This window comes from Macaca fascicularis, chromosome 7 (genome assembly GCF_037993035.2).
Source record: "Macaca fascicularis isolate 582-1 chromosome 7, T2T-MFA8v1.1".
NCBI classification, from domain to species: Eukaryota; Metazoa; Chordata; class Mammalia; order Primates; family Cercopithecidae; genus Macaca; species Macaca fascicularis.
This window is the reverse complement of record NC_088381.1, coordinates 16,494,025-16,520,208: the sequence shown is the minus strand read 5'-3', so window position 1 is coordinate 16,520,208 and position 26,184 is coordinate 16,494,025. Positions and strand designations below refer to the sequence as shown.

Sequence of the window (26,184 nt, the reverse complement as noted above, 5' to 3'; positions counted from 1 at the left end):
AGGTTGAGGCTGCAGTGAGCCAAGATTATGCCACTGCACTCCAGCCAGGGTGACAGAGCAAGGCCCTGTCTCCAAAAAATAAATAAATAAAAATAAATAAATAAATAAATATATATACACACACACACACACACACACACACACAGAGTAAATGGTACATGAGACCTCTCTATACTATCTTTGCAACTATCCTGCAAAATAATATATTTTGTTTAAGTTTAAACAACTACAAATGTGGTTCACATTATATTTCTATTCCTAGATGAAAGATATATTAATAGAAGTATCCAATGATAATACTGGTTCAAATTTTTGGTGTTAGTTTGAAAATTTCAAAATAACAAGTTGAGAAGAAATAAAATTAAGTCAGAACAAATAAATAAAGGGCAAGCCCTCACCAGCAGGTCATATCTGCCTCCAGCTGCGAGGATTTCAGGTACAGCCCTTTGCCTTCGTTTGATGAATGCCACAAACTGGAAGATGATTCCATTGTGCTGTTGCACCTTGTAAACCAAGCCCAAATTAATCAAGACCTATAAAGAGAGATGCCATACAAATGTGTCAAGGGTTTGAAAGTTAGAATGTGGAATACAATGCTGAAAACGGTGTTTCCCATCAATAGCATCAGAACAATCTATTTAGCATAAACAAAATATTTAGTAAGATCTAGCACAAAGTCTGTTTAACAATAGCCTGACATGTAAAATAAATTCTCTTCTCTTTAAGAATAACCACCTCTCTGAGGCTAACACAGTAAGAACTGCTTCATGATAGGAACAGTGGCACTTGCAAAGAAATCCTGATGTAAGCCAAAATTATTACTAAATATCAAATGCTCCAAAACACAGAAAGCAGTTTTTCTGGAAAAATAAAACACTAACTAGCATTAGTGAAATGAAACACATTTCCTCCCTGTGCTATTAGTAATGCTACACATTTGTACTGCCAGTATCAAACTGTTGCCAAACCTGTAACTTGATGCCGAGTTTCTTCAACAGTCCAACAACCTCCTCTAGGTCTTTTAAGCCATACTTCACCAACTGCGCAATACTTGTTTTCTGTTTTATTAATGAATTGATTGTTGGCATTAGATCTTGCAAATCTCCCTTCTGTTCAATAAACTTGTAGAGTCGACACAGCTGGAAAGCAAAGGGGCACAGTTAGCTGCCCATCTATGGCAGGGGAAGACTCCCTTTGCACCGACTGTGTGCACCTGCAGGAGCGGGAGCACATGGGACCATACGATTATCTTTGTGGTCAAAGATTATTTTAGCCTTTGCTACAATCCTGACTAAGGATTATCCTCTTCCAACAACTCGAAAGCACCTTAGACACATACTAATGGTTCACTTTTATTCAGATACATTTACTCACACTTAATGCTGACTCAGCAAAGTAGACCCTGGCACTAGCAGAGCTTCCATTATCTATTTTCAGGCCAGTATTTTTCCTCTTTACCCTTCTCATTCTCATGAATTCCTGTTACCACAGGCATACACATGGGGGGATAAGGAGGCAGAGTCTGACTTGTTTTAATTCAGAATTAGCTAGAAATTCCCTTCCTTGGCTTGAATCCTTCCTATTTGCAACCTTGAGATGTCTTCTCCTGTGGGCAGCCTCCTGATCCTCCCCCCTTCCTTCTCCTCCCACCTGGATGCCAGATCCTGGCTCTCACCAGCTGTACTCATTGACTGCCCAAGAAGAGGGCAGTGCAGGAAACAACCATAGTCATGAAGCCAGAAAGAAAACTCACAGCAGCTAAAGTAGAAATTATTAAGAAACAAAATTATAGCCATTTTAAGACTGTAGGCAAGTAGAACCTAGTTCATCCATAAATTGGCACATGAAAACTAAGGGCTGAATGAAGGCTAAGCTTGACATAGCTTAATCTTAGAGTTAATCATAAATCACTTAAATTTTTAAAAAATCCAAAAAATGTTAAAGCCTCCTATAATCTTGATATGGTTTTGCTGTGTCCCTACCCAAATCTCATCTTGATTGTAGCTCCCACAATTCCCATGTGTCATGGGAGGGATCCAGTGGGAGGTAATTGAATCATGTGGGCGGGTCCCTCCCATGATAGTCTCATGATAGTGAATAAGTCTCACAAGAGCTGATGGCTTTATAAAGAGGAATTTCCCTGCACAAGTTCTCTCTCTTTGCCTGCTGCCAACCATGTAAGACATGACTTGTTCCTCCTTGCTCTCCACCATGATTGTGAGCCCTCCTAAGCCACATGGAACTGTGAGTCCATTAAACCTCTTTCCTTTATAAATTACCCAGTCTCGTGTATGTCTTTATTAGCAGCACAAGAGCAGACTAATACAGTAAATTGGTACTGGTAGAGTGGGGCACTGCTGTAAAGATACCCAAAAATATGGAAGTGACTTTGGAACTGGTTAACAGGCAGAGACTGGAACAGTCTGGAGGGCTCAGAAGAAGACAGGAAAATGTGGGAAAGTTTGGAACTTCCTAGAGACTTGTTGAATGGCTTTGACCAAAATGCTGATAATGATATGGTCAATGAAATCCAGGCTGAGGTGGTCTCAGATGGAGACGAGGAACTTGTTGGGAACTGAAGTAAAGGTGATTCTTGCTATGTTTTAGCAAAGAGACTGGCAGCATTTTGCCTCTTCCCTAGAGATTTGTGGAACTTTAAACTTGAGGGAGATGATTTTGGGTATCTGGCAGAAGAAATTTCTAAGCAACAAAGCATCAAGAGGTGACTTGGGTGCTGTTAAGAGCATTCAATTTTAAAAGGAAAACAGACCATATAAGTTCAAAAAATTTGCAGCCTGATGATGAGATAGAAAAGAAAACCCCATTTTCTGAGAAGAAATTCAAGCCAGCTGCAGAAATTTGCATAAGTAACAAGGAGCCAAATGTTAATCACCAAAACAATGGGGAAAATGTCTTCAGGGCATGTCAGAGGTCTTCATGGCAGGCCCTCCCATCACAGGCCTGGAGGCCTAGGAGGAAAAAAAAAATGGTTTCATGGGCTGGGCCCAGGGCCTCCCCGCCCCGCCCGCTCTCTGTAGCTTAGGGACTTGGTGCCCTGTGTCTAAGCTGCTCCACCCATGGCTAAAAGGGGCCAAGGTATAGCTCAGACTGCTGCTTCAGAGGGTGCAAGCCCCAAGCCTTGGCAGCTTCCATGTGGTGTTGAGCCTGCAGGTGCACAGAAAACAAGAATTGAGGTTTGGAACCTCCACCTAGATTTCAGAGGATGTATGGAAATGCTTGGATGCCCAGGCAGAAATTTGCTGCAGGGGTGGGGCCCTTATGGAGAACCTCTGCTAGGGCAGTGCAGAAGGGAAATGTGGGTTTGCAGCCCCCATACAGAGTCCCTACTAAATGCCAGCCCATGAAAGCATCCAGGAGGGAGGCTGTACCCTGCAAAGCCACAGAGGGGGAGCTGCCCAAAGCCATGGGAGCCTACCCCTGGCATCAGCGTCACCTGGATGTGACACATGGAGTCAAAGCAGACCATTTTGGAGCTCTAAGATTTGACTATCCCGCTGGATTCTGTACTTGCGTGGGGCCTTTAGCCCCTCTGTTCTGGCCAATTTCTCCCATTTGGAATGGGTGTATTTATCCAATGACTGTACCCTCATTGTATTCAGGAAGTAACTAACTTGTTTTTGAGTTTACAGGCTCATAGGTGGAAGGTTCTTGCCTTGTCTCAGATAGGACTTTGGACTGTGGACTTTTGAGTTAATGCTGAAATGAGTTACGACTTTTGGGGACTGTCAGGAAGGCATGATTGGTTTTGAAATGTGAGGACATGAAATTTGGGAGGGGCCATGGGCGGAATGATATGGTTTGGCTGTGTCCCCACCCAAATTTCTTTTTTTTTTTTTTTTTTTTTTTTTGAGACAGAGTCTTGCTTTGTCACCCAGGCTAGAGTGCAGTGGCCGGATCTCAGCTCACTGCAAGCTCCGCCTCCCAGGTTCACGCCATTCTCCTGGCTCAGCCTCCCGCGTAGCTGGGACTACAGGCGCCCGCCACCTCGCCCGGCTAGTTTTTTTGTATGTTTTAGTAGAGACGGCGTTTCACCATGTTAGCCAGGATGGTCTCGATCTCCTGACCTCGTGATCCGCCCGTCTCGGCCTCCCAAAGTGCTGGGATTACAGGCTTGAGCCACTGCGCCCGGCCTCCAAATTTCATCTTTAATTGTAGCTCCCACAATTCCCTTGTGTCACGGGAGGGACCCAGTGGGAGGTAATTGAATCATGGGGGTGGGTCTTTCCTATGCTGGTCTTGTGATAGTAAATAAGTCTCAAGAGATCTGATGGTTTTATAAAGAGGAGTTCCCCTGCACAAGTTCTCTCTCTTTGCCTTCTGCTATTCATATAAGACATGACTTGCTCCTCCTTGCCTTCCACCATGATTGTGAGGTCTCCCCAGCCATGTGGAACTGAGAGTCCATTAAACCTCTTCCCTTTATAAATTACCCACTCTCAGATATATCTTTATTAGCAGTGTGAGAACAGACTAATACAAATCTGCTTACTATATTAAAGATAAAAATTTTGGCTGGGTGCAATGGCTCACGCCTGCAATTCCTCTATAAAAAAGAAAAAAAAAATTAACTGGGAGGCTGAGGCAGAAAGATCTCTTGAGCCCAAGAGCTTGAGGTTACATTGAACTATGATTGTGCCACTGTAATTTAGCCTGTGTGACAGTGCAAGACCCTATCTCAAAAAAAAAAAAAAAAATTAAATTTAAAATCATGTATTTAAAATATTTTTTCAGAAAATAAAAATGATTTCTTCCCTATAAATTTGAACATTAAATTACCTCAATAATAAACTATCAGAAGCACTGGAGTCAGTGTCTCCAGATTTTGGTCCTCACCCTATCATCAACTAACTCCATGTGACTCAGGACAAATCACAACATCTCTTCAGGCCTCAGGTGTCTCATTTGTGAAATAAGAGGAGTGGGTCAGATATGTGAAACTCTTTGGCAATATTTCTACTCCCCTTCCTAATACCCTTACAGTACATTTCAAAATAATCAAAGTACCAAATGCCTTTATTAGATACTATTTTTCTGTTTTTAAATGAATCAAACACATGTCTAATTAATGCTTAGCATCATCAAATAACCAGTGGTTAGAGATTAAACAGAAAGAAAAGTTGACATGTGAACAACCAATGTGGTTATTACGTCCAAACGTATATTTATAAGACTTTCTTAAAAAAAGAAAAGACGTTCTGAAATGTGACTTTAGTTCAATTAACCTTTTGGGTTGGAAACTTTGGGTATAGAATCATTGAACTGGGTAGTCTTGTGCAGATTCTCTGTGCTATTTACACATGGGACTATTTCTGCACATAGGTGTGTGCTGTGTACATGTTCAGATTATATGTAAATACTGTATATTGTTCTTCATATTTGGATATTTAGCTGTTGGGTTACTTTGCATATCATTACTATCTCCCCCAATATTAAATATTTAAGATTTAACCTGGCTCAATTTTCAGAACTCCTAGTGCTATGCATCTGGTTTAGTTTCCCTACCTGCAAAGGGGAGATTTCTTTGAACTGTGGTTTCTGTGTGCCCTTTGAAAGTTGTTTTACAGAGTTGAGGGCAGATACGTGCTGCGCATAGCCCCTTGTGGCTTTTTAAAGGCCAATATGAACTAAGAACTGAATGCAGTGTATGGACTCCTCTTTGCATCCCTGCCACTGTGCCTGTCACACTGTAGGTGTCCGAAAGATTGAGTGACTCTGCCTTCCCTGTGTACAATCATATTTTAATCTATCCCATATGTGAATTTTGCTGATCAACACAAGATCATATAATTGAGTGTCAGACAAGAGGCTAGAAGGGTTCTGGGAAATTAAAAAAGAACTTTTCTTATTTAAATATTCAGGAAAATGTACAAAATCCCTGTTGTCTTCTGTTGTTCAGCTACTCAATTAAGTGTGGGTTACTGTACCAAAGATCTGGGATCAATCTGATGCCTATGGAGAGAATATGACCAAACTGTTTACTCCATAAGATCTCCCTTACTGATGATGGGATCAAATGTAAGATTTTAAGATTAAGAGACGTACCAGAAAAGCAAGAGCTTTATTTCAACTCTGAGGAGTTAGAAGACATGGAGGTAGGGGAAGGGTAGCTCCCCAGATGAATTTGCAGAATTCTGTGCCTCCTTCTAGTCCCGTATAATCTAATTCAAAAGAGGACAACTGGTATTAGGTCTGTTCAGCAGGAGGCTCTACCAGGCACAGTTCTATAAGGGGTGTCAAAGAAAAGTATTTGCTGATCAAGAAAGAGCAGGATGATTACAGCATATCAAGAAGAAGCATGGAGAGACACTCTTTGATCACAGCATTAGTTTCTCCCTTCTAAGCCCAGAGGTTGCCATGGTACCTAACACTCAAGGGGAAAACCGCATCTGCGAGGCAGTAGGAAGCGCTGCTGCCCAACTGCAACGAGAATTTGGTGACATTTTCTGGTAGCACAAAATTACAGAGAAAGCTGTAATAATACCATTAGAAGGTACTTACACTATTAGAAGACAAAGACAGATTACAAAATTTAGCTTCCACTTCTCTCCTCGTCAGCTTCTCTGTCTAATGTGGAAGAAAAAGGTAACAATGAGAGTCGCCAAATGTGGCCCTGAACAAGACACAATTTCCAGGCTAATTCTGAGAATTACAGCCTTCATTTTGAACAAACTGCTCCTAATGGTACAGAATAGATTTAATTCTGTGATTAGAAAACGTTTTTCCCCCAATTCACATGAAACCATAATTAACTTATTATAAAATCTGAAAAACCGTCACATAAAAGAATTAAAAGGGGAAAGTTGTACTTGCTGAATGGTGAGGTGACCCAGATCTGGACAGGCTTAATGAGGGCATTTGTTTGGGCAGGGAGGGAGTCATTTTGCTCTGGGCTCCCCTAACAAAGGCCAGGCTCTGGGCATTTCATCCCATGCTGGCAGATGTGCTGTAGCCGTGGGACATGAATCAGTAAGAGCTGAAGCCCCTCGCACAATCCCTGGGGTTTCTGCCAGTGTCCGACTGACATCATATTGTATCTGTCACTGACAAATAGCAGCAGAGCTTTAGTGGGAGTAAAGAACCACTAAGAAACAAGCAGTAAATTCTGGGCCATTGATATGTACCTGCCAGATGAAAGAAAAGCTAGTTAATCCTTTTGGTGTATAAAAACAATAAGCCATTATGTAAGGACTTCCACTACTCTGTCTTAACCATAGACTTTCTGGCACTGTTAGTTCTTACATCTCCTGGATGCCTCTTATTCAATATGAGAACAAAACTTAACATGAAAAGATATTAGAAAACATAAGCATTCACTTCCATCCTAGCATCGTAATATAACACTAATTCATTTTTTCAATGCATCCCCCTCCAAGCTCTGTACCTGCACATATACTATAAAGTAATGAATACTATGATGTGACTAAATTAGGGAAGAGTAACTGGAGGTACCATAGCCTCAGTCCCACAGGGAGGAGGTGGTAAATGAGGCCCCGCCAGAGGTCGAAGCCATTCTCCCCTAATTTAATCAATGCAAATCTACACATGACTTTACTGATAAGCACAGGAAGACTGGAAGAATCAAGAGCAAGGCGAACAGTCACTCTTCTTGGTCGCTGTAAAGGAAAGGTAATAGCAGCACTAGTGTGAGAGTGAAGTGAGTGCATCCATCAGAGGAACTCAGAACAATGCCTAGCTCACAGAGTGGGGCTCAGTCAATGTTAACTATCTTCGAAATTATTATTGGCAAGTATCAGGACCAATTACTTAGTGATTTCTTGCCTTAATAAGTAGGTTAGTGAAGAACTTTACTATCTCACAAATTAAATAATTTGATCTTTTAAAATTAGAAGTTAGCCTTTTGAAAAACACTCCAGCGGTTATTAGTAGCACAGGGCTGAGGATGGAACAAAAGCTCAACCAATACTTGTTAACTGTTGATACAATTAAAGCCAATTGGTTCTTTCACTTTAGAGCAATGAGGGAAAGAGATAAGACTCCCAATTCAGTTTCATGGCTGCATCGGTAAGAAAATCATCAGGAACTATTGTCATTATCTTTCAACATTAAGGTATTCTCTTTCAACATCGTAAGTAATTAAATGCTTACCACAGCATCATACAGAATAATGTAGACTTGACTGAGTTTGTCTTCTGGGATCCCACAGTGTAAGAGTATTGCTTTCAATAACATGGTATGGTTCAAATAAATACTGTAATTTCTTTCCTGGGATACGGAGAAAAATTACTATTTTCATTATAAAAGCAATTACTGGTACATGACCAAATCTGGGAACTTACCACGAATTTGTCATCCTAATACAATGGAAGGATTGAATTTAGCATATAGCTTCCTAGTTTATTTATTTATTTTTTTGAAATGGAGTCTCGCTCTGCTGCCCAGGCTGGAGTGCAGTGGTGAGATCTTGGCTCACTGCAAGCTCCGCCTCCCGGGTTCACACCATTCTCCTGCCTCAGCCTCCCAACTAGCTGGGACTACAGGCGCCCACCACCATGCCTGGCTAATTTTTTGTATTTTTAGTTGAGATGGGGTTTCACCATGTTAGTCAGGATGGTCTCGATCTCCTGACCTCATGATCTGCCCGCCTCGGCCTCCCAAAGTGCTGGGAGTACAGGCGTGAGCCACCGCGCCCGGCCCTAGTTTATTTTTTTACATACATTCTTTTTGCACTGTTATAGTCAAAATATACTCTAAGTTAATACCATATTATATACATCCAAAATACTCAGACTGGCTGGGGTGGTGGCTCATGCCTGTGTAATCCAAGCATTTTGGGAGGCCGAGGTTGGAGGATCCCTTGAGCTCAAGAGTTCAAGACCAGCCTGGGGAACATAAGGAAACTCCATCTCTACAAAAAAAAAAAAAAAAAAAAATTAGCTGGGGTCAGTGGCACATGCCTGTAGATCCAGCTATTCAACCGGCAAGGCAGGAGGGCTGCTTGTGCCTGGAAGGTAGCGGCTGCAGTGAGCCGTGATAATGTCACTGCACACCATCCTGGGAGACAGAGGGAGACACTGTCTCAAAAACAAAACAAAACAAAACAAAAACAACTCTGGTCTTCAGCTATGTTAAAAAGCCCGAGATAGTTGATTTCAAAGACAAAAGGATCTGATCCAATAGTAATTGACTCATAAGCACAGGCTGGTGGAATAGTTATCTTAACTTTTGTCCACGCAAATTGATTAATGAGTATTTACCGAGTGGTGAGCCATGTGCCAAGCTGGCTGCAATAGGGTATATGGCAAAGAGGACTCATAGGCTCTGCCCTAAAAACATATGCTTTGCTTGGAGAAAACAATGAACATAACTCCAGGTAGTACATGGCTGTCTCAGATCAAGACCTGTGAGAGTTGAGAAGAAAAGGTGGCCAACTAATCAATGAGGGTGCAGTCAGGCTTCCTGGGGAGAAAGGGCCCAAACCATGGCTGGGCAAAGACTTTCTAGACAAGGGAACATTTGACTGACGGTGGCAGGAATGACAGGGCGTGTGTGTGGGGTGGGGAGGGAAGCCTGAGAAGGGCTGGCAGCATGCAGACTTGGTGAAAAGGGAAGTTGGGGAGTGAAGAGATTGGGTATAGAATGGAGCCACTGAGGGTTCCAAACAGGGTATGAACAGGCTAAGAGCATCTTAGGAATCTTAGCCTGATATCTTGCATTTTGGAAAAATGGGTAGAGAACACCCATCCCCCAAAACAAAACCAGTTCCTGTGAAGGTAAGAGCCTGAGATGAAACTCAAAAGCCACATCATCAAGCTCTTCTCAGTTACTTTAGTAAAGATGTGATTCATCTCCAGGACAGACTGAGAAGCAGGTCTGTAGCTGTGGTTTTCCTCACCACACTTGGTGAAGAACTATAGTGGGGAATCTTGGAATGTTAAAATATGGAAAGGAACCTGAAGTGCTGGAAACTCTTGGATGATTTCATAGATAGTGTAGATAATTTCAGCAGTGGGCAGAAAGCTGTTGGTGGTAGAAGTGACAATATCAAATGCACACTCCAGAAGTTCTTTGGGATGAAATCGATCTAACTTGCGCGGCCTGAACACACGTTCTATGCAGTATCTGGAGAGAGAAACCCAGATTTCTAAGGTCATTGCTTACTAGAAAGAAATATGTATGAGAAATTGTTGAACAAGATATAAGAAACAAATATGAAAAAAAATTAATCAGTGGTATGATCAAGAGGACTGAAAGACAGATTTGCCCTGGAACACCCCTGCTTTGTGATCTAGGTTCCAATTCTCAGTTTTGCCACTAGTAAGCTATGGGGCTTAAGGTTTTTTAAATGTCTGAAACAGAGATGAAATTACACCAAAAAATTTTACCTTACTGATTGCTTTCTACACAGGGATACCAACACCATAGGGCTCTGATTATTAATTGTTCACTTGTAGCTAGAATAAAAACATGTAAAGAGCTTTGTTTTCAGTTGAAGAAGGGAGCTTTAAAGTAGGGTGCCTCATTGACAACAATACTGCTCCAAATTATGAAGATCTCACTGTTGGACCCCTGTGGTATTTGAATGTACAGAAAGCCTTTTTTCAGGGCTAAGTGCCTGGAGGTCCTCAGCGCTCAGCGTTCCTGCTGGGTTTACTCCACTTCTCTACAAGCAGCTTTTGTTCGGTTACCTGTGTAGGCAGTCTTCACATAGAGACCATTGGCCACTTGTCCCACCAATTAAGTTTTAAAAGGGGCCATCTGTGATCATGAACAGCCAGATGTTTTTACGAAGCAACTGTTTGTGGAAATAATTAGCTATGTTCCTTGGGGACATTTAGAAGGTACAGAATAGACTGTGGGAACATGATGGTACCTACCTGCTACATTCCTTCTAATAGTCCTAGTTACCTTACAGGAAGGGGTACTGTGGCTGGGCTTCTGGATCGTATTCTAAGCTCAATATTCTGAACCCAGAATTCTTAACTGTGTAAGGATCACAGGAAATAAAATATTCTTTCTTGGTTGACAAATTATTCAACTATTTTTTCCTATGTCTACCAAATGGAATCCCCTATTGTTTCTTACCGTTTTAAATTCAATATATTATTTCTTGCCACATATCTTGCAAAAGGGATCTGAAAAATAAACAAAATACTAAAGGTCAATGTCAAAATGTGCCAGCTACCACACTCCTTTTGTTAATAATGGCTTTATTGAAACCTAACTCCTGTCCCATAAAGTTCACCCCTTTTAAAGTACGTACCTCAGTGGCTTTTAGTATATTCACTAAGTTATGCACTGCTCACCACTCACACTCCCTGAAATGTTCTTCAGTGTTTCGGTTAGTGATGGACTCTACTGCTAGATATGCCAGGAACCTTATTCACTGTGGCATTTCTTAGGTTTTTTTTAAAAAGTTCACTTTTAGTTAAATATTCTCTGTGGAGCTTTTATTATGTCCAATTAAAATTAGTGCAAGTTATTTATTTATGAATTTTTTAAAAATGTCACTTTTATAGTAATGTAGTCAAAATGGGTATTCTCTCTTACGGTGAATTTCCTGATTTTCCTATCAATCTCTTAGAATAAATTCTTAACAACCACCTTCAAATAGTAACCACAACTAGTAAAACCATTGTCAGATTGCCCCAAGAGATCCAGCATAGTATCATTAATACTGATGGGCCAAATTATCAACATACATTCACTTTTTAATGTTTTGCATTTGAATATCAGCTTATAGAACGGGAGCTGATATTTAAAAATCTGTACTTTAGTCTCCTAATATTTAGAGAATAAGAAGCTGGCTTTAAGTATAGCTATGTAAGTATTTGCACTTCTATTCTTTTTTTTTTTAACAAAGCGCAAATGTCTGATCTGATTTGCTGTTTATTTATCTTCACCTCAGAATAATCCCACGTCACTTTATTCACTATAAATGAAAAACAGAAGCAAGGAATGTGGAAGGAATTTCTTCTTAGATTATAAACGCAAAACCTGTTTCACCATAAGCCATATGACACAGATTTAAAAAAAAGATTCCACTCCCCCCTCCAAAAAATATGGTCGAAATGAGTGTATTCTTTGACACTTTACTCTTTGGTGACACAAACAACCTGATGTGCATGGTCATTCACACACGTGAATGTGACAAGCTCAAGTTCTGCTTTTTGGAACTTTGTGAAAATTTTTTTTTTTCTGAGTATCTTCCATCCTCGGTTGGATCCATGGATGCAGAACCCACCCAAGGATGTAGAGGGCCAAATGTGTGTATCTACACATATGTCAAGTGTATGCAAACACACACAGTATACCTTATATACACAGTTTTTTATTTTTTGTTTTGTTGTTGTTGTTTTTCAGACAGGGTCTTGCTCTGTCATCCAGGCTGGAGTGTAGTGGTGCAATCTCAGCTCACTGCAACCTCCGTCTCCTGGGTTCAAGTGATTCTCCAGCCTCAGCCTCCTGTACACATACAGTTTTGTTTTTTTTAAAAAAACTTTTCCTTCTCTATAATAAAAATGGGATAATAGAGTTCCCTTGAAATTTACTTTTTAAAAAAAGCTAACAATATGCCATGCACATTCCTACAAATCAAGTATAAATATGGCTATATCTAAATATGTATATCTGTCCCTCAGAAATTGGTTCCAGGACTCCCCCAAGGATACCAAAATCAGTGGATGGTTAAGTTCCTGATATAAAATGACAAAGCATTTGCCTACAGCCTATGCACATCCTCCTGTATACTTTAAATCATCTTTAGATTATTTATAATATCTACTACTATGCCTATACACCCCTTCTTTTGTGTGGATTCAATGCAGTGTTTAGCACATGGTAAATTCAAGTTTTGCTTGTTAGAATTTTTTTTTTTTTTTCTGAGTATTTTCCATCCACAGTTGGCTGGATATGTGGATGTGGAATCCAAAGATATGTATGAAGGGCTGACTATTTTCATCTTATATAAAAATATATATTTATATATAAAATATATATATAAAATACATATTTGATCTATATAAAAATATAGATTGGCTGGGCATGGGGGCTCACGCCTGTAATTCCAGTATTTTGGGAGGCTGAGGCGGGAGGATCTGCTTGAGTCCAGGAGTTTGAGACCACCCTGAGCAACACAGTGACAGCCCATTTCTACAAAAAATTTGTTTTAAATTTTCTTTTTGAGACAGAGTCTTGCCTTGTTTCCCAGGCTGGAGTGCAGTGGCACAATCATGGCTCACTGCAGCCTCGAGTTCCTGGGCTCAAGCAATCCTCCCGCCTTAACCTCCCAAGTAGCTGAGACCACAGGCACGAGCCGCCACACTGGGCTAATTTTTAGTAAAGATGGGGTCTTCCTATGTTGCCCAGGCTGGTCTTAAACTACTGGGCTCAAGCACTCCTCCTACCTAGGCCTCCTAAAGTTCTGGAATTACAGGCATGAGCCACTGTGCCTAGTTCAATGTTCTTTTCAATAGCTCCTTAATATTCCATAATATTGTTGACAAATTATTCAACCATTTTCCTATTGATAAACAGGCAGACAGTTTTTGGCTACCTCAATAATATGACAATTAACATCCTTTTAACATTCATATACTAATGTGTTTTTCTTTCTTTGAATAAATTGCTCAAAGTGGGATTGCTGGTTCTAAGGATAGAGAATGTGCATCAAAATTTTAAAAGTTTTATTATAAACTTTTAGGTTACGTTTCTAAAGGTTTAGCAGTCCACATTCCCATCAGCAACATATGGAAGTACCTATTTTCCTACACCCCTGTCATCTCTGGATAACTTTAATTTAAAAATGTTTCCTGTCTGATGGGTGAAGTTGAGATAGCTTTGCACTTCTTTATTATTGGTGAGGTGGAACAGCTTTTCAGAAGTTTATCAGCCATGCACATTTTCTCTTCTGAGAGCTGCCTGGTTATATCCTTTGCTCATGTCTCCCCTTGTCAGTGCTTTCTGCACATGAGAGGTATTAAGCCCTTGTCTGTCACACGCATTTCATGTTTTCCTTGCTCTATCATACAGCACCACAGACAGCTTGTTAGCAGCCAACACTGTGTGAGTGAAAGACTAGTAAGACTGCTGCTGCTGTCGGGATCCCTGGGGGTCAGAAGAAAGCAGGACAGGCAAAACTCAGCATACCCAGTTAGGAGAGACACTTGCTGTTAGAATAATTTAACTGTTCTAGGCATTAACATGTTAGGATGTTTACTGAAGATCTAGCCAGGAGGTTAAAAAAAACCAAACAAACTACATTTATTTGTCTGAGTGGGTGGGGTTAACCTGCTGTGGTCACTCAACACTGAGGTGCACATGTGGCACCTGCAATGCAGGGTTCCTCCAGTTCTAGAGTCATAAACACCTGTGCTATTAGGAAGGTGGAGGCATTCAGGACCAAACATTTCCTCCACTCCAATAACGCTCTCGCTCTGACAACTTCCTCAAGAATACATTTCCTACAGGTGATATTTATAAGCCTAGGGAAAAAATCCTTTAACAGAGATGCCATCCTGTGACTAGATACAGCATCCTGATTGTCAGCAGTGTGTTCCCAGCCTCACCCGCAGGTCAAAAGGAAGCATCACCAGCATCCCACTGTGGTCCATGAATAGGGCAGCTTCGTTGTGCTCATATATTTGTCTGTTTCGGGGAAGCAGTAGTGGGGTACACAACTGAACAGCTCCTACACCAAATGAGAAAAAATAGCTCATCATCAGGTTCACATTCTTCTTAGGAGGCAACCTAAAATTAACACAAACCTGACAGTTTAGTAATTGCTGCTGGGACCATTGAAATCATATCAGTTTTTCTTTAGTTCTCTAAATTTATAAATAGAGAGCTCACCTAGAGTTAAGTTTGACAGTTTGGTCATATTTCTGACTCCACAAACCAATTGCATTTTAGTATTAACAGCGAGGCTGTAGCATTCAAATCAGTTTCAAAAATAAGCTTAAATTCCATATGATGTCAATTATTTATAACTGAATTTGAAAGTAAAATATGGTATGCCCAAACTCTAACAGCACTTTCTAATGATGAAAAAAGTCTTATGAGAAGAAATATCATTTTTAAAAAGGGCGTACATACCATGTCTTTTAAAGATGCGGATGATGGTTTCACATACATACTGCTGCATCTTGGCTGTACGGATTGAGAAGTTGCCCTAAAACAGGACCGATTAAAACGTCATCATTGAAGGCTTATCAAACGGATCCTTTAAGATATTAACCTGTGGCTTGCAGTAGGCACTACATGGCTTATTTCCAGGTTCAAAAAAGAAGTCTCGACAAGTCCCTTCCTCTTTGAACACATCAGGGAAGAGGACACATACCTTTCATGGCCTGCTTTGGAAAGCAAGAGCTAACCTTTCAAGCAATGGGAAGGTTGCCTGGGTTCAAAGTCCAAATTCTTGGCCACACTTATACTGCCTTTCAGAGGGAGCTAATCAAATAAACACATTCTCCCTGACTCAGGAATACTGTGGCACAACAACCACCTAACAGCATCAGGCCCCTCCTACATACCAAGGTGATTCATGGCAGGCCTGTTGAGAACTACATGGCATTTACATATTTTGCCAATAGCTTTCTTTTTCATTTGCTTTTGTATTATAAAAGTAGTACCATTTCACTGTAGAAAATTTAGAAACAACAGAGAAGCAAAAAGACATCTATAAAAAAGTCACCTATAATCCTGCAAATATCTTTCTATAATAATATTGCCAGCCAGTAAAAACTGTGTTTGGTCTCTAAAATCTATACTGATCTTCCATAAATTTTACTATGACTTCCTCCACTACTCTATCCTTTAAAATTATATCATATTTTAAGCATACAGAAACATATAGAGAATATAACAAATACCTGTTAGCTACTTTTTTTTTCTTTTTTTTTCTTTTTTTTTGTGATGGGGTCTTGCTCTGTCTCCCAGGCTGGAGTGCAGTGGCGCGATCTTGACTCACTGCAACCTCCCTGCCTCCTGGGTTCAAGCGATTCTCCTGCCTCAGCCTCCGAGTAGCTGGGATTACAGGTGCATGCCACCACGCCCGGCTAATTTTTGTATGCACTACTTCTTAATCTCTTGCGGGGGTAGGGAGGAGGAAAGATCAAGGACTCCTTCAAGTAGGTGATTGAAAGTATGGATCCTCTTCTCTGAATGCATATACCCACATTTTGCATGTACTTTTAGGGGCTTCCAATACCTCACATAAGAACTTATGTTGGAGGCATTAAAAGAATCTATGAGAAACTGGCTTGACCCTTTTGTGGACCAGGTGAAGCTCCCTTTGTGCAGCGTGGTTTAAGCCCACCTTCAGTATGTCGCTGTCATAGGTGTAATCGATGGCAGGAGAGATGCGTTGGGAGAAGATCTGAGCCATCATGGTGCGGTAGGCCTTCCCATCCACGTTGGTCAGCGTGTGGTGCAGCACTTCATGCAGCTCTGACTCCTCCATCTGGGGCGGGGGCAGCAGCTCACTCTTGAGCAGTTCTGTGGCTGTAGGCCGTTTTGCTGGATCGTGGTTTAACAGCCAGGAGATGACGGATTTCTACAATAAAACCCAGGCACACTGCTGATGAGACGCAATGGATAAGGCTCAGCTATTCTCTGGACAAGTCAGTAGTCAGTTCAGGTCAAAGAAAAGGTACCACTATTCTTTATTCTTACACTTGACTGGCATTCTGAAATTTCTGAATAGATCATTATTTTTTCTGCTTTATTATGACAACAGAGTTGTGCAACAATGTAGTATGAACATTTCTTAAAAGGAGGCCCCTTCTTTTTATACTTTATTGTCACAAGCAAAAAAAAATCAACTCGACAACTACATAGAAGCAGAAATTAGGCCTTATAAACACACAAAATATCATATAAAAAGGTGTAAAAAGATAAAATAAATAGCTTCACATGCCTAATTTTAGTAGAAATTGTAATGCTGCTGCAATCCTAAAAGCAATGTAAAACATCTTGTTTTAATGGTTTCTTCTCCATTTATGTTATTTGTATCGATACCATTCCCTTGAATTCTCTTGATTTATGTTACTCATTTGTTATATCTCCATAGCCACCTCATTAAAGCAGTGAACAATATGAAGGCAATCTAAACCTTTGAGAGGTTCCTTAATGATACTTAATCCTCTTGTTTATAATAAAGATTTATAAAGAGTTAGAGAAATATTTGAGATAAGAAAACCTCAATTATTAGATGGACTTTTATTAAGCATTTTCTAATTATAAATCTTTAAAATATGTCCCCCCTCCCCACTCTCCTTCTAGTCGTACGGTAAAATAAAAACTCAGGCAATTACTTTGTATGGGATATAGGAGTATTATATAGAAAGAAAATGACATGATACAACTTTTATGAAAGGTATATTCAACTGACAAAAACAAGAATACCCTACTGAGCATAACAGACCCTGCTATACTGGTAAATGTGCATGGCAAAAAGTTACGTTATGTACATTCTATAAGCATCTTCTACGTTTGCTCCTTTCAGCTAAAAAGCAATGACTATGACATGGGCAGTGGTTGTGGTTTTGTTGTTTTTTGTTTTGGTGCCAATTTGTACAGCCCAGACTCAAATGCTCAACGGTAGGAGTATATATCTGATGGCAGGAGGGCAGTCCTCATGGTGAAAAATGGTTTGTATAGTTCTTGGGCCATTATAGCTGTCAACAAGGGGAAAGACCAAGTAAGACTGACCTTGTTATAAGAAAAGGCTATGAAATGAACATTTACTTATGACACCCAGAAACAATAATAGCTACCAAAAGAAGCAGAAACATGACTCAATGTATTCCTAATGGCCTTCACCAATTAAACAGATGAGGCAGAATGGGTCCCTACAGCCATAAATAACCGTCATGTTAAACATTACCAAATGACACAGAGTTAGTGCTAATATAAATAAGGAGTATTTCATCTTTTTATTTTATAGGTGAGGGAAATTAAAGTCTAGAAAAGTGGCTTGTCCATTCAGATACATAACCAGCAAGCAAGAAGCACCAAATTAATACAATATTCTATCTATGCTTCTGTACTCAACATTAATGATTTAAATTTTAACTGTCAGTAAGTCAGTTTAAGAAATAAACTTCCATATGACAAGAGTATTAACCACTGTACCAAGACAAACAACTGGCATTCAGAAGAAAGGTGTACCAGAAGCCCAATACACAAATTCACTAAAATAGTTTTAAAAAAATATTTGCTGGATGCCAGTATTAGCCTATGTCATGAGTCACACACACATACACTCAGATATTTATGGTATATAGGATAAATTATTTTGCTTTAAAATACTGTAACAATAGACTGTCTAGAATGTGCAGCCCTTGCCCTATAATCTGAGCTACTGCAACCACAAAACAGAACAAAATTATAGTTTTAAATTATATTTTTTTCTTAAAGCCCCAAGCTTTATCAAAAACAATAAGCTGTAAAAGGATTCTTTTTTTTTTTCTCAATAGCTAAGCCAAGGGTCCAAATAGCACTTCAAAAGCACAATGAATTGCACAAAAGAGCCCTGTAGTTTGTTCATTTTCTGTGCCAGCCCTTGGCATTTTTATGGTGTAGATCAAATCTAATAACATTTTAAGTGCTTCATCTTTTGCTATTTTTTCCCCACGTTGTTCCCAGGACACAAGAGAATGAGTGGCAGAAGATTACTAATTGAAAAAGAAGAAAAATAATAATTAAAATGCAAGACGGAAGACATTGTAATTGACGCATCAGAAAATTACCTGCTTTGCATGCTCTCCATCATCAAAGTCTTCTGGAAACTTAGGCGAAGTGGGCTAAAAAAAAATTCAAATCAGCAAGGTTTTGGCAGACTGCCACAGAGAAAGCATTTATTCACCATAAGAAAATCAAATACAGAAATAAAAATTTGCTAGCAAGGAAAGCTAGGTGATACCTTCTTGAAACCTAACGCTTATTCTTCCAATTACATACATATTATTTTAATATAAACTTTATGCAAATGACATCCTCATCCAAACCTCCCTCTTCACTTTTGTCCTAATGCTGTTCGCACCTTTGACCTCACATACTATAACACTGGCCCCTTTTAGTTCAGGCAATAACAGAGGCAAGGGCTAACCCCAAAAACATAAATGGAAATTTCATTGAGAAAAAAATTTTAAGGGGCAGAAAGCACATCTGAGTACAAAGTAAAAATCTAATGGCTTCGGAAAACAACAAAGTAGTTTTATTAAACATGTAGATGAAAAAAGGCAAACAAACAAACAAAAAAACACCCATCTACCAACACAGATGGAGTAAGAGAAAAAAATCTCTACTTCCCTAAAAGTTGTCACCTTTCTGGTAAATAAACATGAATTTTAGACTAAAGAAAGGCACTTCGTTAAGGACACAATCATCTAAGAGTATTCCAATCAAGGCAAGGCAATAGTAATCACTTCACTTAGTCCTATACTTTACGAGCACAGCTGTCCATGCTGTACTGACAGTAAAATAATTTAATTGTTTTCAAGACTATCCAGAGAAGTATTCTTTCAGTGGAATACAGGAGTATTCTTACTGCATTCTAGTTACTATGTTTATGAATTAACTTAATAGATATTCCTGCTTCACTCTGCTCAGTAAGAAAGAAGGTGGCTCTCCAGATGTCTTGCTCATAAATATGTGAATTTAAATTACCCTCACCCAAACCTCATTCCTCACTTTCATCTTAATGCGTTTGCTCATGGGCACCTCTGATCTCGCACGTGTAATGTGGGTCCTTTTTTAGTTCAGGCAGAAAAAGAGGCAAGGATTAATCCCAAGAACACAAATGGAAATTTCACTGGGAAAAACATTTCAAGGGGCAGATATTTTTTTCAGACTCATTTTGACTTCTGGTCTCGGTAGTTTTCTTTAGACATTACTACACCTGGTCCACTCAACAGGCATCTTTCACTTCTAGAACTAAATACCCATTATTCTTACAATCTACTCCCTTGTTATAACCATATTAATATCAAATCCAATTTTGTGGCTTCTTCCTTTGTTTTAAAATCAAGAGTAAATCTCAGAATAATTTTTTAAAAAGCAACTATAACCTAGCAATTTCTCCAGGTAAGATTTCCAAAAACAAACAAAACTGGGGCAAGTTTTTCATCATTGGAGGTGGGGTTCCATTAATCTCGCTGTAGAAACACAGTAGGGAGACCAGTAAGATCCTCCTCCTACACGCTGATATTTGGCTCCCAAAACTGCTATTTCAATAACTTAACTGAGGTGACTTCCTTTGCCCAGAAAAATGTTTCACTAAAAATGGGAAAACTGGTTAGTCTCGCATATCTGAATACATGAGTCATTAAAATTACAGTAGGACAGCCTTTTCTATATTATAAATACCAGAGAAATATCCTGCTTTGAATTCTGATCTCTGTGCTAAGATTCGGGTTACTGAAAATGTAGGGACTGAGACACCTGATACATACATCTCTGAGTTGGTTGAGAACAAAGATCCTTTCTGAAGCCGTGACCATGGGGTGATAGGACATCTCAAAGAAGATAATTCCCAGGCTGAAGAGATCCACTTTCTGAGAGGGAAAAATACTTGCATTTAGAGAGCCTTGACATGAAAGCATAATTTACCAGGGAATTATAGGATAAGCATTGTTAGCTGAAATAAAGTTTGTATGAGTACAAAACAGGTCCCACTGGAAAAATGTGAAGATTTGTTCTAAAAAATTATGGTTATAAAGGCTAAATGATATATTTTGTATTTAGATGATGACAAAATATTTGGCATGATGTCTTTAAACATTTTCACAGAAGTTTTTTTTCCTTTTTGAGGCAGGGTCTCACTCTGTCACCCAGGCTGAAGTGCAGTGGTACAATCTTGGCTTACTGCAACCTCTGCCTCCTGGGCTCAAGCAATCCTTCCACCTCAGCCTCCCAAGTAGCTGGGACTACAGGTGTGCACCACCATGCCCAGCTAATTTTTTTGTGTGTATTTTTTGTAGACACTGTTGCCCAGGCTGGTCTCCAACTCCTGGACTCAAGTGATTCACCCACATTGGCCTCCTAAAGTGCTGGGATTACAGGCACGAGCCACCATGGCTGGCCTTCCTAGAAAATTAATGGTAATTGGTTTAGTTGTATCCACAGACAATAGAAAACCACTGATTGAAAACTGGAAATAATGGCTGAAGAGCAAGGACAACTGAGATTGATTATAAGAATTTGCTTTGTTTTGGGCCAGGTGCAGTGGCTCACGCCTGTAATCCCAGCACTTTGGGAGGCTGACGCGGGTGGGTCATGAGGACACGAGATTGAGACCATCCTAACACGGTGAAACCCCCGTCTCTACTAAAAAAGACAAAAAATTAGCCAGGTGTGGTGGCGGGCGCCTGTAGTCTCAGCTACTTGAGAGGCTGAGGCAGGAGAATGGCGTGAACCGGGGAAGCACAGCTAGCAGTGAGCCGAGATCGCGCCACTGCACTCCAGCCTGGGTGACAGAGTGAGACTCTGTCCTAAAAGAAAAAAAAAAAAAAGAAAGAAAAAAGTTTGCTTTGTTTCGCATCTTGGCTAATCATCTTAAAAGTGAAACACAGACCAAAATCCGCAGCTGATAGAAAAGGCCAGTTCCTGACTACAAGGTCATATGGCCTTCAAAAAGAAGAGAACTTTGCCATTTGTGACAACATGGATGAACCTGGAGGACATTATATTAGGTGAAATAAGCTAGACACAGAAAGGCAAATACCGTATGATCTCACTGGTATGTGGAATCTAAATAAAAGTCAAACCCACAGTAACAGAGAACACAGTGGTGGCTACCAGGGGCTGGGGACGGGGGTCAAGGGGAGATGCTGGTCAAAGGGCACACATTTTCAGTTATCAAAAATGAATACATTCTGGAGATCTAAAGCACAGCATGGTGACTATAATTAATAATAATGCATTGTATTCTTGAGGTTTGCTAAGAAAGTAGCTCTCAAGTGTTCTTACCACACATAAAAAGTGGAAACCAGGTGAGGTGATGGGAATGATGGGAATGTTAGTCAGCTTCGTTGTGGTAATCATTTCACAACGTATACATACATCAAAACATCACATTGTACACCCTAAATATAGACAAGGTTTGTCAATCATACCTCCATAAGCTACAAAAAAAATAACAAATAAGTAAAAATAAAACAAAAAGCTAGAGAAAAAAACAGTAAAGTCAAAAAACTAGAAGGATATAAATAATCAAGATAACTATTAAATAATTGACAAAAACAAAAAAAGTATCTATAATAAAAAGAAAAAAGAAGCAAAAAGGCAAGTCAGCGCAGAGGAAATTTCAGTAGGGTGCTATGAAGGAGAAGATGGCGTTGGGAAGGGAGTGCGTCTGAGGAAGCCAAGCATGGCACGGCTGCCGAGGAAAACACTGCACATGGTCAGGGGCACAGAGGTGCAGAGCCGCTTTCAGGACAATGGAGGCCATTTTCAAGAAATACTCTCGACCTCTGATGTCTTAAAAACATTCGCTGTGGCATTGCCTATACACGTTGGCTACAGAAAGCATAGAACAAAAGCACCAAGAATAAAACAGCAATTTGATGATCCCACCACTCAGGGATATTTACTACTGATGTCTAAGAAGCACCCGCTTCGGTTTTTTAAAACATATGTATGTATGGCCAGGTGCGGTGGCTCATGCCTGGAATCCCAGGACTTTGGGAGGCCGAGGCAGGTGGATCACCTGAGGTCAGGAGTTCGAGACCAGCCTGGCCAACGTGGTGAAACCCCGTCTCTACTAAACATACAAAAATTAGCCAGGTGTGGTGACCGGCGGTCTGTAATCCCAGCTACTCGGGAGGCTGAGGCAGAAGAATTGCTTGAACCTGGGAGGCGGAGTTTGCAGTGAGCTGATATTCTACCATTGCACTACAGCCTGGGTGAAAAAAGCGAGACTCCATCTCAAAAAAAAAAAAAAGAAATAAAAGACGCTAAAGGTGTCTGCCCACACTCACAGTGTGTGCAACCCATCTCCCGATACTCTAACCCTTACCCTCACCAGGTACTTAGAGGTCTGTTTCAACTTTATGTTGTTGTCCAATGCTCCCTGTCAGAACCAAAACCCAGGCTTGAATCTCCACTGCAAGCCTGAGCATTTGCTTTGATGCAAATTGCTTTCCTAACGTATTTTCTTTTATACATATATGATTGATTCAGACAGGGTCTTGCTCCACTGCCCAGGCTGGAGTGCACTGGCATGATCATAGCTCACTGCAGCCTCAATCTCCTGGCCTCAAGCAGTCCTCCCACCTCAGCCTCCTGAGGAGCTGGGACTACAGACGTGTGCCACCAGGCCAGGCTAATTTTTTTGATATTTAGTAGAGATGAGGTCTCTACTATGTTACCCAGGCTGGTTTTGAACTCCTGAGCTCAGGCAATCCTCCTGCCTCAGCCTCCCAAAGTCCTGGGATTATAGGCATGAACCACCATGCCTGGCACCTAAAGTGTTTTTAAAGTTTACCTTTACACTCTTGCCCTAAGTGATCTCATCCAGTCTCATAGCTTTAAATCCTATCTGTGTGCTGATTTCAAATTTATACTTCTGATTCTCACCATTCCTCTGAACTCAAGTGTTGGGTCTCTAACAGTCTACTTGACATCTCTAATTGGATTTCTTACCAGATATTTCAAACGAACATGCCTCAAACTGAATTTTTCTGTCATCTTCTCCTCCTTCCCCTTATGTCTTTCCCTAGGTTTCTTCACTTCAGTCAACTACTCCTCACCCAGGTGCTCCAGGAAGAAACCTCAGCCCTGGACTTTTTCCCTTCCTCGTTCTCACCCAACATCCATTCCATTGGGGAAATCTCTCAATTCCCTTCCTAAATCAGCACACTTCTCTCCATTTCTACTGCTAGGAGTCCAGTTCCAGCTGCCAACTGCCCTCCCTGGACTTTCTGCAGAGCCTCCTCGCAGCAGCCAGAGTGAACTCTCCTGCTCAAGATTCTTCAGTGGCTCCCTGTGTACTTCAAATTAAATGCACACTCCTTATCCAGGCCAACCTGGCCCTGTGTGATATTTCCCTGCCTTCTTTTCCAGCTTCACTTCATGCCTCTCTCCCCTGTTGCTTGCCAGACTGTGGCCACACTAGCCTTCCTTTTGACTGTCTTAAATGTACCAAGCTCTCTCTCACCCAGGGCTTCCTCTTTATGTGTGCACTTTCCTCTGCTTCTCACCATCTCCCTGGCATGTGTCAGCCCCCAACTCTGTGTGGCTTGTCCTTTCTCATCCTTTATCCTAAACGCCATCCTCTCAAGAGATCTTCTTTGGTTAATCTGTTCTCTTTGTCACTCAGCTCCATTTCTTTTCTTCCTAGCCCTCACCACAATTTGTGATTATATCTTTCATTTTTTACTTATTTGCTGTCTGTTTCATCCACCAGTGGACAAGCTCCTTGAGGGCTGGAGCCACATCTGTTCCTGGCACCTTGCCCAAGATAGGGGTTAGTTCTCACATTCTTTGGATGGATGGATGGATGGGATAGATGGATGGATGGATGGGTAGATGGATGGGTGGATGGATGGGTGGATGGACGGGTGGATGGGTGAGTGGATGGATGGATGGATGGATGGATGGATGGATGGATGGGTAGATGGATGGGTGGATGGATGGGTGGATGGACGGGTGGATGGGTGAGTAGACGGATGGATGGATGGGTGGACGGATGGATGGATGGGTGGATGGACTGTAAGCTCCTGGCAGCAGCAGTGCCAGTTTCAGCCACTATCCTTGGGACCATGAGTCCTTCCTGGAGTGTGAACAAGTGGATGTCCTGACTATTTTAGCTGAGACTAAACCCGAAATTCTGTGATCTAGATGTCCTATTACCTTAATTTTGAGGTTCCTTTTCCCCACAAAACCCCTTACCTGGTTGTATGCAGATTTGGTGCTTCCTTGGACCTCTGGGCTTACATAGAGAGCAGTGCCAACCATCCCAGTTAAGTGACCTGTGTGGAGGAAAACAGAGGAAAAACTTCCCAATAATAGGACTTACAGATGACACAAACTAAAACAAACAAACAAAAAAGGTTTCTTAAAACTGAGGCATGATCTGTTAACTGTCTACGCCACTCACAGGAAGCAGCAGCATGCATTGTACCAAATGAATAACCATAAGTCACGTATGGCCACACACTCTGTTCTACACAAGGATGTCTTTGCTATTGCAGAGGAGGGACAGTGCCAGGTAAGAAGACTCCAGATGGATCAGGTTATGAGGTAACCTCACATTACCAACGGAGGTTAGACAAAATAAAACTGTCTATGCCTGGGAGCCAATTATTCTACTCACTGAAGCTCTAATTTCTTAAAGTTCAAAGAACAATTAATAAATTGAAAAGGAAAAAAGATTAAAGCATTTCCATAATTTTGTTAACGTAAGGAACAATTAAAATCTGCTGTAGAATAAAACCTTTACAAGTAAAAAGCAGGTTTCAGGTTAAGAAATTCTGGGGTCTTTAACACATGGATGAAATATATAGTCTTCTGGGTTTACCTGAAGGGTCTGACTTAATCAAGTCTCCTGTCTGATCGTCTTGTTTGCTGTCAGCCTAAAAACATAAGTAAGCCAAATATCCAATCAAAACATGATATTATTCCATGAGAATGGCTTGTCCGTTTCTAAATGAAGACTGAGGAAATATTACGTGGAAATCAAAATAATATAATAATGCTTTGAGGTTTAATTTTTTTTCTAGTTTACTCAACCCACCAATGCAAGGCTCTCAGAAAACCCAATGAAATCAAGAGGGAGGGGGGCAATCATTATACAACTCTTTCTTTAGGACAGAGATATGCAAACACTTAGAGAAACCAATTTATTTTCATGTTGCAAATGCCAAAAACAGAATCTATTTTCTAAGAAGAGTAAGAGTCTATTAAAAACAACAAATTCATCTTTCAACTTCCTCACTGCTGTTACTTTCTCTGCATCAATTTTTACTCTTCTTTCCTAGAGGCTGCTCAGCAAATGTGTTCCACCCTCGCTCATGGCTAACACCTCCCAGGTAGCCTCACCTCGCTCCACTATGTGCCACAGTGTTGTCAATCCCTAAGTCACTATTGTTATGTCTGCATTTGTAATAGGTGCTTCCCATTATAAGCCATCACCATCAGTAACACCGGCTTCAACATTCTTAGTGCTGGGCACTGTTCTAGGTGCTTTACCTGCATTCTTATTTA

The 26,184-nt window shown here is 40.6% G+C and overlaps 1 protein-coding gene across 11 annotated transcripts in view; it reads right to left on the bottom strand.

Annotated features, from left to right (window-relative positions):
- Positions 1 to 26,184, bottom strand: part of EIF2AK4 (eukaryotic translation initiation factor 2 alpha kinase 4) — a 106,151-nt gene that overhangs the window by 19,286 nt on the left and 60,681 nt on the right. For 5 of the 11 annotated variants that reach the window (XR_012414777.1, XM_045395279.3, XM_045395277.3 and 2 more), the window contains 13 exons: positions 25,499 to 25,553; positions 24,871 to 24,950; positions 20,433 to 20,534; positions 18,729 to 18,782; positions 16,295 to 16,531; positions 15,073 to 15,148; positions 14,547 to 14,668; positions 11,065 to 11,114; positions 9,933 to 10,101; positions 8,128 to 8,244; positions 6,520 to 6,585; positions 969 to 1,139; positions 399 to 533 (listed from right to left, as the gene is read on the bottom strand). Coding sequence is in view for 4 of the 11 variants with exons in the window: in XM_045395279.3 (XP_045251214.2) it covers positions 399 to 533; positions 969 to 1,139; positions 6,520 to 6,585; positions 8,128 to 8,244; positions 9,933 to 10,101; positions 11,065 to 11,114; positions 14,547 to 14,668; positions 15,073 to 15,148; positions 16,295 to 16,531; positions 18,729 to 18,782; positions 20,433 to 20,534; positions 24,871 to 24,950; positions 25,499 to 25,553 (1,434 nt within the window). In the remaining 7 variants the exon portion in view is untranslated. Of the gene's footprint in view, positions 1 to 398; positions 534 to 968; positions 1,140 to 2,953; positions 2,970 to 6,063; positions 6,180 to 6,519; positions 6,586 to 8,127; positions 8,245 to 9,932; positions 10,102 to 11,064; positions 11,115 to 14,546; positions 14,669 to 15,072; positions 15,149 to 16,294; positions 16,532 to 18,728; positions 18,783 to 20,432; positions 20,535 to 24,870; positions 24,951 to 25,498; positions 25,554 to 26,184 lie in introns of those variants that run through there. The other 6 variants (XR_012414780.1, XR_012414781.1, XR_012414782.1 and 3 more) reach the window with 4 other exon arrangements.